We start from the raw sequence: 18,005 nt of genomic DNA on the forward strand, positions 1-18,005 counted from the left end.
TCGATAACTGAATACAGTATTGTGTTCCAAAAGTAGAATCTCTCACTCATACCTGATTTATACTTGGTTGCGCACCGAAAATGGCAGATCTACCTGCTTGCATGTAGATCTGCTATTTTTGGCGCCCTACACCAGCAACTAAGTATAAATCAGGCTTCAGTATCTAGCGTTGTTGTTATGGTTCTTCCTCTTGCAGCTTCTTTAACTGCTTCCCTCTCCTCCCTCGCACATCATTCCAGTATGGCAGAGCCTGTGTGTGTGTGTGTGTGTGTGTGTGTGTGTGTGTGTGTGTGTATATTGCAGTCTCTCTTCACATAATGAGAGCAAGGGCACTTCATTAGCAAGGAGGAAGTAAGGAAGGAGCAGCGGAGTATGTGCGCGCCCATGTGTGTGTGTATGTCTTTGCGGTTCATGGTGTGTATGTGTGCATGCTAGCATGCGTGCAGGGTGGGTGGAGGGGAGGTAAGCAGCGGCATGGCACTTCACTTGACAAGTATACTAATTACTCCTTTTCAGCAGAGGAGCTCTAGTCAGCCTCCGACACAGTCTAATGGCCTGACCTAGGGAGCCTCTCTCTATGGCAGAGCTAGCCCAGACCTACTATTACTACTACTACTACTGTGCGTACGTACGTGTGTAGTGTACGTACGCATGCATGTGTGTACATACACACACACACACACACACACACACACACACACACACACACACACACACGCACACGCAAAGTCTCATTTCACTGCTATCAGGGAGAATCAGGTGGAAGCAGATCAGTTCTGCCCCAGTAACCTCTGCAGGGACTGGGCTTCTCCTGCACAGGAGATACCAGCTCATATCATCAACTAGCACCACCACACAGCCACAGACATAAAAAAAAAACACACACACACAACACCCCCCAACCCCCCCCCCCCCCCCCCCTTCTTCATCTGACTCATCCACTCTCTCTTTCCCATCTCCTTTTTTTTCTTTTTTCAATACAGGAGGATAAATTTAAAAGGAGTAAATTGGAAAATCAAATGAGGGCTTTAGGCAGCCGCAGAGATTTGCAGAGCTGTCGGCCGGCGTCTGAGAGCCTCATCCATCATGTCCCACAAGTAGTCAATTCCTCTAGTATCTGTAAATGTTTTCAGATATTAGCCAATTTATATGCTCCGAGATTCATCATGGAAAATCAGCTTTAGCGGCGCGCATTATCAGGACCCGTCTCTCCCTTGCTCCATGAAGTTTGATGAACGAGCGCCCCTCCACAGCTCAATGGCTTGTGCATGGGAACAAGGGGGGGTGTAGAGGATGTAACTGCCCCCCCCCCACACACACACACACACACACATGCACCCCCACCCCAACCCACACACACACACACACACCCCTAGGAAAAAAAAGTGGGTTTTTTAATTAATAAACAAACTTGCAGAGGAGCTCATCAGTGTCAGGGGCAATAACGATCGTCATCCGTTATTGTTTATTATGGTCCTCCCTCAACAAATGTTGCCGTCTAATGAGGTTTCTCGCCATTTTTTCGTATTTGAGATAATGACTTTTTTCCACCCTAGTGGAAAAAAGAGGAGTTGTTACAAATGACACAAGTAAGGGATGAGAAATCAAGCCAAGGTTATGTCGCTATTACCTTCCCATGTACAGCTTATCTTGTTTTGGTAGGTGTGTATAAATTCAGTAGGCTAACACAAGGATGTTTTGTGATTTGTTTACACTGGCTGTTTTCTTTAGCAATTCCCAATGGAGGCGTAGCGTTTCCCCCATCTATTATTCCCCTCCACTGTGTTCCTGCTGTTCAGATGTTGTCGATGTGATGCGGTGCCTCAGTCAGAATTTATGCCAACATGGGACAATTACAGTAAATTTGCAGAATGTTTACAAGGTGCGAAGTTGTGCTGCAGGGCTTTGTTCTCTGCATGTGGGGCTCCTCAGATTATGCTTTCCTTATTTTTTTTTGCGTGTTTCTTTTTGTTGTTGAGTCTGCACAGATGCCTTTTTGTGTGTATATTTAAAGACCTGTGCGTGTGGCTGGGAAGAGCTTAGGGTGGCATGGATTAGTGCTGCCATGCAAGGCAGAGGCGTCTCCTAATAAATGTATGCTCATGTCGGAGGCTGCAGTGATGCGAGAGATGCAAGGGCCCTGTTGTTATTTACTGCGGTGTTTGCGCACAGCGGCGAATCCAGGCCCTGCAAATGGCATTACAGCCTGTGATGAATGAGCATTAGGGTAAACTCATTTTAAAAAGCAGCCTGATTTATTAGCGGCCCGGCCTTCCATTTTCATCAGGTCAATGCTTGGCTGAAATTCCACAATGTCAGCGGCAAGGTCACCTCTTTATGGCTATTTTTAACCCCATCCCTCAAAAGAGAGCAGGAGGAAGGGAACCATATCGCTTATCACGGCCATCTACAGAAAAAACATTGAAGGCCTGAACAGACTGAGTGAGAGAAGTCTAGACCTGGAGGAATGCATGTGTGTTTGTTATGTGAGAGACCAAAATGTGGTGGTGGTCAACCTCCAATTATGAGCGCTAGTAAGACAAGAGCTTTAATGGCCAACGTTTGCCTTCAGGGAGGTTTATTACACACTACTGTTTTGCAGAAGCAGCGTCAAATCTATAAAACGACCTTAGGAAGGGGGAAAAAATCAATCAAAATGCCATTAAAGTGGAATAAGTTGCCAATATTGCTGATGTGGTTTCGGGGCCTTTGATTTTCCTTCAGATTATTAGGCACAGTCGAGTAGTGACTTTGTTAAGGGAAACCAGTGTTGTTGGGGAGTAATATGTCTCCCGGCTTCATAAAGTTTGCTGCCTCATATTTCCCGCTTTATTGATTATCCATTATCATTTGTCATGAGGTGTCCTAACTCAAGGGGAAAATATAACCCTCTTTCTTCACTGCCGCCCGCACTGCACAGGGAACATGGTATGGATCTGCGTGCGAAGGTACCAATCTCAGAGAAAAATGAGCGAAGAAATAAAGCACAGCCATGTACATACAGTACCTTGCAAGGAGAGAGGAGGAGGAGGAGAGGAAAAGGAGTTGGGCACGGGGTGGCTATGGATGGGGGAGAAGCAGAAAGGAGTGTGCAAGAAAGGTGGGGAGAGAGATGCACACGAAGACAGGGTGCAGAAAGATGGAAGACACAGATTGTGAAGGCTAGTGCCTGATTTATACTTGGTTGCGCATCCTGTCGCGCACTGGAAACAGCAGATCTACACGCTCACGGCGTGTCACACCGCAGCGTGTTGTGAGCTTGTAGATCTGCTATGTGCGGTGCATGACACCCAGTGCGCAACTAAGTATAAATCAGGTTTAGCGCTGACGGAGGTCGGATCTCCCTCCACCACTTCCGTCTTTATTTCAACTTAAGGGGGAGTAGACGAGGTATCATGGTGCCGTATTTGTCCTTACTCTGCTGGGGGTTTTGATAGTCTTTCGAAGGGGTTGTACCTATGAAAAAGAGAGAGGGGGTGAAAAAAACAAGACGGGGGAGGAGGGGATGTTCTGATGGTTTTATGTTTTCTAGTAAAGATCTTTTTCAAAATAAGGTTCATTTAATACAGCCTCATAGATCACAAGTCAGCACTTATAAAAGCTAGACCTGAGTCCTTTAAGCTGACTTTATTTCATTGGGAGCCTTTTAACTCCTTATTCTTATACGTTTCTATAAATCTTCAAATTAGCTGTCCTGTTGTTAGCATTTATATCTGTGCTAGGAGAGCTTAGGAGGAAGCACTATGCAGTATTAGTATAGGCTCCATCCATCCATGCTTGAAATGTGAATAGAAACATTCCTGGTATTGTCAGTAATGCCTTTTAGGACTGTGTGTGTATATCACTAAAATGGCATGCCTGGACCATTTCGTCACACAATGATACAATCCATTTAATCCAAATCTTTTTAAGAAATGATTTAAGGATTTTTTTTGCTGTTGCAGTACTAGGAAATCAATCCTGCGGGCTCGCGTGCTGATTTATAATGTTAGTGGAGCAGGGATGGGGATGAAAGATGCAAAATAGTCATCGTTCATAACATAGATAAACTACATGGGGCTCATGTGCTCTGGACTGAAACATTTATCTATGGAAGATCTGTACAGGCTCCCAGCAGCCAGCCAATGGACTACGGCAGATATACTACATGTACAGTGGCGTGGTGAATTATGTTAAACCTCTCTTAAGTGTCTATATCTTCCCTGTTGTTACTCTGTCTTTGTCGCTCTCCAGTCAATGTTACATTTTTAAAGTGTGCATGATGTCTAAAGGTTAGACAAACTATGCCGTTTGGTGCCATTTGCATGGCAGTGTGTCTCACTGTGTGTATCTGTCTCTCTCTCTCTCCCTCCCTCCTCCCTCTGCTTGTCTTGTTCACAGCCTGTAAGTCAGTCCTCAACAGCATGCTTAAGGAGCCATCATTAATCCTAAACCAAACTCTAGCCAATCACATCTACCAGGTGAGTGTCTTATTCTCCAAATCAAAATAGACAGACAACTACTGTACTTTATCAAGCTGTAATCACATGTGGATTTGAATACTGTGATATATTTGCACGATAGAATAATAATTATAAACAAAAAAACATTTCCAGATACATATTAAGAATGAATTTATGTAAACTATACTATTTTTATGTAATAATAAAAATCTAAATCAATGAAGATTTTCTTCCAAATAGTTCAGTGCTGTATTTTACCGGAGATTGTGGCACTACCCTTTCCATGTTTAAATGTCTTTTTAAATTAATTAGTTCATGTATAGTCAGGTTTCTTAATGTTACTGTACCACCTGGCTGACAGAGTGTCAGGCTCATGTTTGCAGATGAAACCACGTGAGAGCCGGCGGTCATGCCTGCCAATCCGCTGGTGTCTCCCGTGCTTTCTCCCTCCCCGGCACTGTTACACGGGTGTACCCCCCCCCCCCCCCACCTCCCCTCTCCTGCACGAAATAATGCCCCCCCCCCCCCCCCTCCTCTTTTCAGTGCACAATAAATGACTGCTGTTATGGACCGCTGGTAGACTGCATCAAACAGTATCCTATCCCATAAAATTTTAAGTCTGAAATTGACGAGGAGCTATTGAAGGGGATGAGATGTGTCTGGCTTCACCTGACATAAAAGTTCTGCTTCACAGAGGAAGTGTTTCATCCCCGCCCGCCGCCCCGCCATCACTGTTACAAGGCGCTGGGAGGAGGAGGAGAGGGGAGGAGAGGAAAGGGTAGACTAATCTAAATGCATCTCCATGTTCACATAGTGAAGCAGGTCCAATGTTCTATGCCACTGGGGGGAGAAAAAAAAAGATGTGGTTTATAAGCCTTGGTGGTATATGATCATATTACTCCCATTTCTTTTGTTTGCTAATGCTTCCATTCAGTGGCCCTAAAAAAGAATAAATAATGGAAAATGTAATAATAATTACATTCATCGCATTTATTTAGGTTTTTGATCATCAGTGATTCCCTACACTGTTGCATTTTAGCATTGACATTTTCTGAAATACATCAGCACCATGGAGAGTTCTTGACATGTCTTTCCAACATAAACCATCTACACAAGTTTAATTCATTCCCAGTCTTTTTGGCTGTATTACTTTCTCAGTATTTTTCCTTTATTCCCTTTGCACAAGAAAAATCTTCCCTTCCCTCCACTTGCCATCTTTTTTCTCTCTCTCTCCTTCTATCTTTTCTTTGCTGTCTGCTACCGTTCCTCCATAGTGTGGGGCACGGCTTGGACCATAAGGGTGGGGCTGGGCGCATACAGCTGGGGAGCAGACCAGGATCGACTGTGTGTGTGGGGAGGAGACTTGCTTGTGTGTGTGTGTGTGTGTGTGTGTGTGTGTGTGTGTGTGTGTGTGTGTGTGTGTGTTATTGTGTCTGTGCATGCTTGCATGTGTATGGCGGGGGGATTCTGTTTTGGGTCCCCTGTTCGTAGCCAGTCAACCCTGTCCCACCCTGCCCTCCGTCCTCGTCCCCTCTCTTTACCTTTCTTTCACACTTCCTCCCTTCAGTGTCAAATTGCATTCACTCACTCCGCCACAGAGAGTTCATGATAACCGCCCCACTGCTTTGGAACGCCTCCATCTCCACATCAGAAGATTGGCTCTGATGCACGTGTGCTGCTTAGGGTATGCATGTATTAATCGCTAGGCCTTTTGAGTGATTTGTGTGTGTTGTGGGTGGTACAATGCCTGCAGGAGTTACATCTTTTTTCTATTTTTTTATTTTCCAAAAAAGCTAATTATGCATATGATATCTGGCCTTCGCGAATGCAGAATGTGTGCAACCGCTGCCATGTCTCCTGATTCAGAATGGCATTTATTGTAAAAGCATTTTGATATATTTTACAGGAATGAGTAATCCAGGGGCTGTTTGCCTTTTGCCAAATTGGCATTTGTTCAATCTTCTGTTTTCCTTAAAAGTTTTGTCTTGCTCATTTGGGTAATGTACTTTGGAGAATTGTAGCAAAAGCTGATTACATTTGACCTGAAAACTTTTTTAATTGTGGCTTTGCTATGCATAGGGTAAAGTACATTTACTGTACACAGGAAATAACATGATTAAAGGGAACATATTACATATATTACATATTATCTGTCTCTTTCTCACGCACACTCACAAGAGCGTGCACTTTCTCAACTCTGCACTCTTAACATTGTTACCACAGCAACCAACAAGCCACAGCAAGCTAGGCTTGTGGTTTCCATAGCAACCTTTTTGACAGGTAAATGGTCTGATTCTGCTGCATTCCATTTTTGAGATGAACTTTTTGTGTTTGCTTTATTTGATTTGATTTGTCTCATACTGTAAAATGTAGAATACATCAGTGGTTCTCCAAATGAGGTCCGGTGACCACCAGAGGTCCCTGAGGGGGTTCCAGGGGGTCCCCAGCAAAATGAGGAACCGTTAAAACACTTAGGCCCTATTCTATATTTTGAATACATAAATAGCCAATCTACAAGCTCAAAACGCGTGGCGATGCGAGGTGTTGTGATCTTGTAGATCGGATTTTATTTTTATTCCTGATACATTTTCTGTTATGGGGTTTCCTGGCACAAATTATTTTCAAATGGGGGTCCGCAGCCAAATACGTATCAATGTGAGGGTCCTTGACATGAAAATGTTTGAGAACCACTGAAATATATTGTAGATCACTTTACGTTGTAATCCTTGACTCCATGCCCTCAGTGCTATTGGTCAAGAGCATGAGGTATTACTACGAGACAAGCTGGAGGAGAGGAAGCTATCATTTCTAGGTAAGCCATCTCTCTGACCCTTTACACCATGCTACTGAAGCCCTTCTTGTCATGCTGTTTGTAAGCTACTGTAGGTAAATGGAAACCTGGACATGACTGATGTAGTGGGTGTTATCTCTCATTGATTGGCTAACGACCAGGAACTGTTATCAAATATCCCTGAATTTTTAATTCATCCACTAGCCTATAATGAATATTTAAAGAAATAAGGGCTTCAAAAGCAGACCTTAATGTTTGTTTGGCTCTGATGTATACATCGACTAAGGTTGCATCCCCAGTATGTTTTTTTCCTCCTTCTTCTTAGATGAACAAAATAGGGCAGTTTCTCCTGGGATACATGTTTTGTGTTATGATTGATTGCTTGTCCTAGCTTACTGAAGGACAAATGGACATGGAAAGGAATTTCAGTATAATATTATTGCCATTGAAGAGATCTTTCAGTGAAAGGAATAATCATACATAACAATATTTTGTCATTTGTATATATAGGGTTTATCAAGAATAATATTTTTTTGTGTGGCTGGAATTTTTAGATATGAATCCTTTTTTTTCTCCAGTTTTTCAAATATTTTGCTGGCCATTTTCTTTTCTCTCACACACCAGCTACATTGAGGAATACTAAGGCATGGTAGAGAGTGTTCAGGTGTGAAATTGTGAAACGGAAATTTTTACCCTTTCCCATTGTATCACCATCCCTATCCCATCGCATCCCCCCGGTCAGATGAGTGATGAAGGATAAAAGTCATTCCCTCTGTCATTAAGACCATATCATTTATTTGGGCCCGAAGTGCTGACCTTTCTACAGGGCTGTGCTGCAGACTGTTCTAAAACTGTCAGAGTTCGCGGGCGAGAGGGCCACTGAGGCAACCTCACCCTGTCTGATAAATGGATTGGAAATAAGCTACCCAACAGTGGGGACGGGCCATTAATTTTAATCAAAGGTGATGTAAAAAGGCGATCGGCGCCGCATGACAATGTCAACAGCCCAGTAGGTGTGAGGAGAGGGTCCGCAAAGCCCCCACACCCTAACCCCTTTCCCATACCACAGGCCTCTGGCTGCCTTCCTGAGACCTTCGGCTCTCTCCCTCAACCCCTGGCTGACACCACCTCCTCTCCACCTCCCCTAGATCCCCCTCCATGCCCCATTAGTTGAGCTTGGCTGGAGACGAAGAGGCAGGCCCCTGGAATTGAATGACCTGGTCAGCCTGAGATTTAATGGAGAAATCAGGTGTTGTAGGGATAATGGCCGAAGCGTGCCAGGAGTCAAGGACAATGGCTGCAGCCCGTGCAGGCAGGGGTCAGGCTTACAGGGGCTATAATGCCAACCTTGTTCCCTCGCGTTATACTTTATGAAGCCCAACCAAACTGCAAACTGGATAGCAGCACCGTAACTGGGCGTTACAGACTTTTGTGCAGTGGCAGCAAATAAGTGGCAGATGTAGCTAATGGTTTCACTGCGCCTCCTGTCCTCTACTGTGTGTTTTCTGCTTTCCCAACACTGGGGGATTTGTTATCACCACCTTGGTAAAAGGTGTGAGGTTAGTAGCCTAGAATATGTGTTTGACAGACATTTTCTGTGTATGTTCAGCTGTTGCAGTAAAGGCATACATTGTTATCCTGTTATTACCTACCAGTGTGCTCCGAATAACTATTTTCTGAATCTAACTGGGATACACTGTACTGTAGCTAAATGTTGAAATGCTACACTTTGTTCCTCGTAGATGAAAACCAGCTGAGAGCCAAGGGCTACGACAAAACGCCTGACATTATCCTGGAGGTCCCAATTGGTTTGTGTTTCCATTACAAATGTCAACATTTTATTTCATCTGAAACAGCTGCCTGCTAAGCTCAGCTAGCTTTGATTTTTACTCCTTCAACGGTTTTCTCAAATATGATTATTCAACTGTCAAGCTTTGTGTGGGTAAAACCATATTACTGTATGCTTGATTTCTAAGTGAACTGCAGAAAGAAACTGGGAAGTCCATTACCGATGAAAATGCCACTTGTCCCCTCCAGATCTAGCTTCTGTGACTTTATTCCTCACAGTTCTGATTGTTGCTGTTGTGTTTCTTTGTGTAAAAAGCTGTGGAAGGACACATTGTCCACTGGATTGAGAGCAAAGCCTCATTTGGGGATGATGTCAGTCATCGCACGTACCTCAACGAGCAGTTCTGGAGCTACTGGAACAGGTAACCTACAGTACTGTATAAATGTATCTTGTCTTCTCTTCCTGTTATTATGGTGTATATCACACTTTTTGTTATATCTTTAGCAAGCATATAGTTGACTTTACTGCGCCACACAGCACCGTTTGCCCTCAATCTGCCAATCATTTATCAACTTCTCCTTTCTTTTGACCACAATCACCATCATCATTTTCTCAGTGTTATGAAAACCGCTCATATCTTGATGACAAAACTAACCACTTCCTTGCCACACAAACCCCAAACTTCCACTTTTTACATCTGTACATCACACCACACTTCAGTGTCCTACCGCCTCTCCACTCCAACACTGCACTGAGGAGCCCCAGTCAACGCCACTATGGTCACTGGAGTCCCTTGCTGTCTGAATGGCCTGTCTGAGCAGGATTGTTTTCTAGAGTACACGCATTGTTTGTGAAGGGAAGCAGGGAAAACGGGTGATTAATCCTTGGCATTTGTTGTCATGAGAACCTTTTGACAGGAATGGGCCTTCATGGTCCCACACTGGGGGAACAGAGGTGTGTGTGTGTGTGTGTGTGTGTGTGTGTGTGTGTGTGTGTGTGTGTGTGTGTGTGTGTGTGTGTGTGTGTGTGTGTGTGTGTGTGTGTGTGTGTGTGTGTGTGTGTGTGTGTGTGTGTGTGTGTGTGTGTGTGTGTTGAGATCTCCTGAGAGAAGGAGAAAATTCCTGGCATCTATGCATTCTTGTCACAGGGAAGCCATGTTTTCCCCAAAGTCAAAACATTGTTTCATAATTTTAAAACAAAGTACAGCAGCATTGCCAGTGTAATGGTGTGAGGTTTGAAGGGTTATAAATGAAGTGGTATTTTATTTTTCATTTTCTTGCAAGTTAAAAGTAGCACCCAAAAAAAAAAGCTTTCAGGACATACTTTTTTTCTTGATTCACTATTCTTTGGCTTGGAATTCTCTTTTAAGTTGCATGTCGACTTAGGAAGACTGTATTGTTTGAAACGTCTGGTCAGTCACTGCTCGTGCCACAGTACTGGATGTCATGGAGACCTCAACAAGTTTAGTGACTCTTCGTTTGTGTCAGGCCATGGAACACACACAGAGAGAAAGAGAGAGGACCTGGGAGGGCAAGGGCATTCATCTGTAGCCTCCATCCTTCCCTCTCTCCCTCTCTCTCGGCCTTGACTAGGCTAGGACTTCCAGAAACATTGAGCTGAAAAGTCACCCAGACTGCCTCTACTGGCCTTGGTACCGCCCCGACCCCCCTCAGCAATGACGGCCCGCTGACACACATTGTGACATGGCTCTGAAGTGCTGGGAGGTTCCAGACACCAGGGCGCTGTGTCCTGAGAGAAGGCACAGTCAGGCAGAGAATTATACTCTCTCTCTCTGTCATATCAATCTGTCTGTCTTATCTATCTAATCATTTTTACTGATAATCTCCATGATGATTGAGATACAGTATCTCTAGACAGTGCCGCAAACTTTATGCCCAGGCTAATATGCTGCTTCGCAGGTTCAGTATGTGTTCAGTGTGCACTTTTTAAAGCATTTTCATCAGGAGTCCGACTTAAGTAAAACACATTTTTTAATATTACTCATTCAGATTTTATCCACATTTCACGCAAATCGGTATACCTGATCTCTATAGTCATGTGATCAAGACGGATCTGTTAGATTTTTCATGTTCCATCCTGATTGGCGAATTCCGAACATTGCTGGCCCACAATAACCTACCTGACCTTGCGGAGACCTGATTGACATCTAAAGTTTGCAGGAGTGGCCCGTTTTGAACAAAATGCCGCAAAACATGAACGCAGCGGTGAAACTTTGCACGTACATTCGTACTATGTTGAGGAACAAATGCCACCCTTTTAACATTGCCCTATTATAGTGCCACCAGGAGGCCGAGTTTTGCTAAATATTTCTTTTATATTACTCCTACAAATTCTTTCCAAACATCACGCAAATCTGTAGTACACATTATCTCTATAGTCAAGTGATGAAGACGGATCCGTCTGATTTTTCATATTCCATCCCGAATTCTGAACATTGCTGGCCCACAATAACCTACCTGACCACTTTTTTTGCACTTTTTCTAGTTTGTTATGTGATTTCTAGGATTTCTATGTACTCTATGAACCCCCTGTGTGTCTGGAATAAAGTTTGAATTAATCTATCTTATCTATTTATCTATCTATCTAATCTGCACACATACAGCATGTGTCTACTACTGCTTCAATATGTATTGGGAGGTGTGGTTTTGTATGAATGTGGTGCAAGAGATGCTGTAAGCACGTGCAACGGGCAGTTAAGTAGTAAGTAAGTAAGTACCCATCCCTGTGCAAGAGACAAGCACCTGTGCAGGTCTGGTCAGAATGCAGATATTTTTTGGGATTCTCCTATGGGACTTGCACACGTGCGCAAGTGAGCAAACGCTGAACCAGCGCTTAGAAATGATATAGGCCATATTGAGTTGGACCATGAAGTCATGCAGCTAATACAGTATGTGCTGTTTACCTTCCTGCAACAGCCACACAATTGTCAGCTTATGAACGTTGACATTTGGTATAAGAAAATGTGTATATCGTTGCTGTCGGGGCAGAAACTCTCCATATTTTAACCTTTTTGTGTTTTTTTGTAATGCCCTAGTAATCATACTACAGCATCACACAAAGGCATCAAAAGTAGCAGATCCGCAAGCTCAAGCTTTTGAATTTGAATCCTGAAAACGTTTTTGGATATATGAGGTTTCCACCCGACGATATTCAAGAAGTTTTGTAAAGGGATGTTGCTTAGGAAGTAGCATTGTAAAGTGCTTCCAAGAGATTATTTAACAGTTGGATTACTTGGCCATCAGTTTGAAAGTTTATGTCCAAAACTAAATGAAGTAGATGAAGATCAATAGTGATTCCTCAATTAGAGAATATCGGGCATGTTTATAGAGAAATTACTTCCTTGTTCACTCTGCAGCTGCCATCAAACCAAACATCTGATTTCCAGGGTGGATGATTCATCCAATAACAATGTGCAGTTAAAATGAACAGGGGACGATGCCAAGGTCATAATCAACAGTGTATTTTATTCCCTCTGTCTAATGTAGTTTTATTTGGAAAAGCCCTGTTGTGTGCAGAAGGAAAATCTGTGTAGCATTTGATCATGCTAGCGACCCCCGGAACTCAGATGCACTGAGGTGTGACTCTCTGAGAAGGGTCCATCTTTGATGGTTGTCTTCTTTAGCTGGCCTCATTAAAGGTCTGTAAGAAAATTGTTGACCAGGACGAAAAAAAAGGCTTTGGCCTCGGCTCCAGAACATTCCTAGACCATGAGAGACGTTGCTAGCGTTTTAATGAGAAAACACTTGAATGAGATCTGCCTCAGTCAGTCAAACATGACATGATATACGAGTCCAGTTTAAGAGGGAATCTTTTATTCCCATTAGGTCGCATGATTAGTACCACAGGCAGCACGACAACCAGAACGCCACATGCCTCCCTGCAAGTCCATGTGCTTCCCTGTATTGGATTTAAGGAAAATGTCATGTGTCTGTCTGTCTTCCTGCTCTTAGAGAGAGATAACAATGGCATTAGATTGAATGAAGATATCAGGATACAAACGGACTGCTTGGACATTTCGGACGGAGCCTAAGATTTGTGCCTATGGGTATCTTTCATTGATATTCAGTGCAGCGGCCTTGTCCGAGTGTGTTAAGGAACTGACAACGTAGATCCCATCATGTCAGCCGGCGGCCCGGTCAGATAAACGCTGTTGTGTCAAAAAAAATGTCAGTCCCTTCAGACCCCACCTTTACCAGCAGCACCCTTGTAATTTTTAATTCACATTTACTTGCTGACATTTCAAAATATGCACTCTCTTTCTCTTTTTGTTATACTTAAATAATCTATTGTAGCTGGAGATGCCTCCTTAGTAGCTGTGTGTGTGTGTGTGTGTGTGTGTGTGTGTGTGTGTGTGTGTGTGTGTGTGTGTGTGTGTGTGTGTGTGTGTGTGTGTGTGTGTGTGTGTGTGTGTGTGTGTGTGGACGCATGTATGTACGTTTCTGATTGCACATGCTTGTGCGTAGTCCATGTGTATGCAGAACATTGAAGTCGATGAATACGGGGTCACGGCATTGTTTGCCGCAAAGATATAAACTCAGTTAGGAGTGAAGGAGAGAGAGAAAGATGAGTTGACATCATCCTCTCTTTTCGTATTAGCGGTATCATATCATCGGTTTTAGTCTGACGGCTTGTGTGTTTGTCTATTCAGTAAAAACAGACTTCACCGCTTCACTTTCAACCTTTTTGTCTCTCCTCTGACTGACCTTGAAATGGCATAATAGCTTCTAATTACTTCATTGCCCCTGACTGACATTACCAGTGATTTGCTTATTTTTTCATTTTCATGAATTTACTTTTTACCTCTAACCAAAATGCTGTGTCTGTAGCTTAGTTAATTGTTCCCGGTTTTCCCTTGAGCTCTACGAAGTGAGCAATGGTGACATGTGTCTTTGGGAGGAAGAGAAGAGAAGAGAAGGAAAAAAAAACACCCCCTCATAACAAATTTTCCGTCCAAAGCCCTCACCAACTGCATTTATCATCCAAACAATAGTCTTGCCAACGCACTAACCTCATAATAAACCCCTCTTCAGTGGAGTGAGGGGTAATGGCGCTTCACCTACAAGGCTCCCGAGAAAAGGAGGGGGAAAAGGGAGAGAAAAACGGTCTTCTGCCGAATCAAATGGCATGTTCAGGCCCAGTGCCTGGATGAGATGGCGGAGCAGCAGCCATTGGCGTCTCCCAGCCATCAATCTTAGCTGGTGGTGTTCCAGAGCCGACGAAGCCCTCTGCTCTGACGGATGTTCAGATAATTGAGTTATCCATCTCGCCCAACTATCAGACTTGCATAAAAATTATTCACCTGCTGGTGAATATTAAACACATAATGAGCCTCTTGTGTGTTTTAGGAGAAGTGGGTAAGGTTAAACACAGCATGTAATGAAATATGCACGCTGGCATTGCACCACCTTAACTGCCCCTCCCTGATCATGGCGTGCTTAAATCAATTATGGTTGGCAAAGGTGCCCCTATAACTCTCCCTCTAGCTGCAAATGATCTAGTCTTGCATTTATCTAATCATACAGTAGTCTCACTTGCCTCATATGAATTCAGGACCTATCCAGACCACTCCAGTAAAGCTTGTAGTTCTTTATATTTTGTATTTGTTGTGATTCTCATACATTTGTCGAAATTATGTTTGACTTGTTATTTAAGTAGTTGTTGTGTCACATCACTGGCACTATTGTTTATGATGAATCAGGACATTACTGCTGCTCTCAGTGAGTATGTTGTGTCAGTCTGTGGTTTTTAGAATCGCTCCCCTATGGCCAGTGGAGATCTGTGTATTTATATTGGAGAAGCAGAAGAAAGATGAATCAGTTAATCAATTCTCAATCCTTATTGCTTTTGTATAGAAAATGTGTTTTCACATGCTGTAAAAAACAAAGCAACATAATGATTAGCAATTCATTGTCAGAATATCAACATGAATCCAGTGCCACATCCTTCCACACCAAAGTTCAAACCACACAAAAAAAGAAAATCTGACAGCTTCTTTGAGCCTGGTGATTGTCTTCCCTGAACCAATCTGGCCTGCTCCCTGTTTGTCAGATTACAAGGAAACCTGGTGGTACCTTCATTGCAGTGCTTGTGTACAGTGGAACATATTTTTCAAATAATAGATTATATCACATTGAACATTTTACCCAGAGATAAGAGAGAGATTTTCTGCAACCAAACCATTTTGCAGCGCAATACAGCAGATTAAAGGGTAAATGTGGAGTTAAATAATTAGATTCAGACGCTGTCCCTCCCTCCCCTCCCTCCATTCCTCTTGGGCCGAGACGATGGACGGCCTTTGTGGAAATGAGCGTGGTCGTCGGCTTGCCCCTTCCCAAAGTTAATCAGCTGTGAGATTCGTAAACTGCAAATGTGTCAGAGTTGAAAATGTTAGCGCTCCTAATGGAGGCTTGAAAAGGTTAGATCTGATAAAAAGCTGTCAGCCGTCCACAAAAAAATGATTTATGGCAATATAATGGGACAGTATGGCTCATTTCTCCCCTGTATGAAATGGGGGTTAAGACTTTTTGGTTTGCCATTATACATCATCCGGCTTGACCACTTGGAAATTTGTTGATGTTGATGCATGTGCACACATTGTTATTTTATGTTTCATCTTTGAGATTTTGAAGCTGCATATGATGTTGCATTTTAGATAGAATACTGTATGTCCACCCGTAATTAATAATAAGCTGTTTCCCACACTAGAAAACTGCATATCAATTTCAGATCAAATCTGATCTGCACAGAGAGATTATGAGAAATGTTATTAGGGTTTGTCTTTTGTTTTTGCACTTTTTCACCATGCATAATGGAAGCAAAATGGCAATTAATGTGGAAGTCATTATTCTCAGAACTCCATCCAAGTACTTGCACTACAACATTACTAATCTGCTTGCTGGCATATTGTCTAACAGCGAGATAAAAAACTGATTTATATGATGTTTTATATTAGTTGACACAGCCAGGATCAGACATCTCGAGTTCTTGGAGAACTTTTTCCAATTATTTCTGGTACTGTATGCTGTAGGTTTTACAGCTGAAATTGCATGATAATGCTGTTATGGGCTCAGGCATACTCAATCTGATTGCCTTGACATCAAATTAAATTCTTTGATGCTAGATATTGCATAATATATCCCTTTTTAATGGATATGTCCATCATTTTTGTTGAACTTCCCAAAGCAGTACAACCAGGAATGACTAATTAATACTGTAATGACTTGCTATTTTGTAGACAAGCCTTATTGAGTTCAGCTGATAATGCCTTTATCTCTGAACATGAATGAAATACTACGGCTAGACACTCTGAGATGTGAGGACAAGTTATCTTTGTGCATGGTCAGTTGCGCCGAAATTTTGTAAAACTACATTGTTTATTCATTATTTATTTTCATAAACTCCAGTCTCTAATTAAAAATCATAGCTTATATATACACATATATACAATCCGTAAATACTGTGTGGAAAACATAAAATTATATTGCAAATTATTGCTATTAATTGACAAATTAGCAATTGTACAAGTCGCAACAGACTTCATGTGAAATGCCACCAAAATTCCAAGCAGTTGTGTGTGTGTGTGTGTGTGTGTGTGTGTGTGTGTGTAATATGTGTGCAAATCTGTATATACACAGTGAATGCATTCATTTGTAACATAGAGCGGGTACAAATGTAATCAAATGGACCATTGCTGGCCAATTTGGTTACATTTATACACGCTCAGACTTAAAATATGTCATGATTTTACAGTGTATGTATGTGTATGTGTGTAGATGCTTGCAACTATACAGGTAATGTGGGACGGATGTGGTAGACCGGGTGAATGCACCCGGTAACATAAGCCATGGCAGAAGCGGGGCCATCATGCAGACAGAGCAGATAGGGGATGTCACCTGAGAGAGGCTGCCCAGGGGCCGTGGCTACTGCTGATCCAATGAGGCTGGACATTACAGGGTCCCTTCCCCAAGGACGGGCACCGGCACCTCTGGGGAGGCGATGTGACACCTTCGAGACCTGTGCCATGCCACAATGCACCTCACCCTAAAGTCAGAGATGTGAACGAGAGAAACAGACATGATGGGGGAGACTGAGAGAGGTTTCCACATTAATATGGTGGTGTTCTCAAAGCCAGTGGTTTTCTTTTAGTAGGGTTACATCGATTCACTAATAGGATGTATTTTGTTAAAAGTATTGGCATAAGTATTAGATTTCTTTGCGTGTCACAGTATGCCATACATTTCTCATTAGGCTCACCTGTGTCGAGTCTGAATGACCAGGCTTTTTGAGAGTCTTTTAATGATTTTTATTGCTTCACATTTAAGTAATTTTTTCTGTATTTGTAAAGAAATCGAGGTTGTTGCTGGCTTGATCTGTCCTAGCTAACTAATTTGTAAACAAAGACATCAGCATTTTCTGGTGAAGTGTCAATGCTTGTGTCATTGTCTTCCTCCTATTTATAATGTGGTGGATACCCCCTGCCGTGCAGGAACGTGGCCTCTTTTATTGTTTCCTTTGTTATGACATCCTCCTGGTGAATATTTCGCAGCTAGAAAAATAGATATCCACAATGGAGGTTCCTCTTGGGCTTTGCAAGTGTTTCTTTTGGGTCACAGCAGCACACTGAGGTGTAACAAGGAACTTAAAATACTAACGGCGAATGACAAGTCGGCTTGCTCTACGGATTTCATGCTTTTAAGGATGCACATTTGGGCACATTGTTTAAGGCGTCTGGGGTGTAATCCGTGCACTTCAGGTCTCCGGCAGCCCCGGGATTTAGCTCTGGCTAAGCCCCCATGTCACCTATTTATTTTAGCTGGGTTGTGTCTGTGCATTATCCAAATTTGTCATTTAACTTTGAGCCTGCTAGCAGCTTTGACACAGCCGCTGTGTGGAAACGACGAGCAGGACACAAAGCGGCACCCTGGTGATATACCCCACCCCCCACCCCCTTACTCCCTCCTCC

General features: G+C 42.9%; 1 protein-coding gene across 8 annotated transcripts in view; it reads left to right on the top strand.

Moving 5' to 3' along the window:
• The window catches only part of cdin1 (CDAN1 interacting nuclease 1), a 75,249-nt gene that overhangs the window by 32,126 nt on the left and 25,118 nt on the right, over nt 1–18,005 (top strand). For all 8 annotated transcript variants that reach the window (XM_084044788.1, XM_084044792.1, XM_084044787.1 and 5 more), the window contains 5 exons: nt 4,381–4,460; nt 4,986–5,035; nt 7,187–7,254; nt 8,976–9,041; nt 9,338–9,443. In XM_084044788.1, the coding sequence (XP_083900914.1) occupies nt 4,381–4,460; nt 4,986–5,035; nt 7,187–7,254; nt 8,976–9,041; nt 9,338–9,443 (370 nt within the window). The remainder of the gene's footprint in view (nt 1–4,380; nt 4,461–4,985; nt 5,036–7,186; nt 7,255–8,975; nt 9,042–9,337; nt 9,444–18,005) is intronic.

This window comes from Gymnoscopelus microlampas (genome assembly GCF_963454915.1).
Source record: "Gymnoscopelus microlampas genome assembly, chromosome: 20".
NCBI lineage: Eukaryota > Metazoa > Chordata > Actinopteri > Myctophiformes > Myctophidae > Gymnoscopelus > Gymnoscopelus microlampas.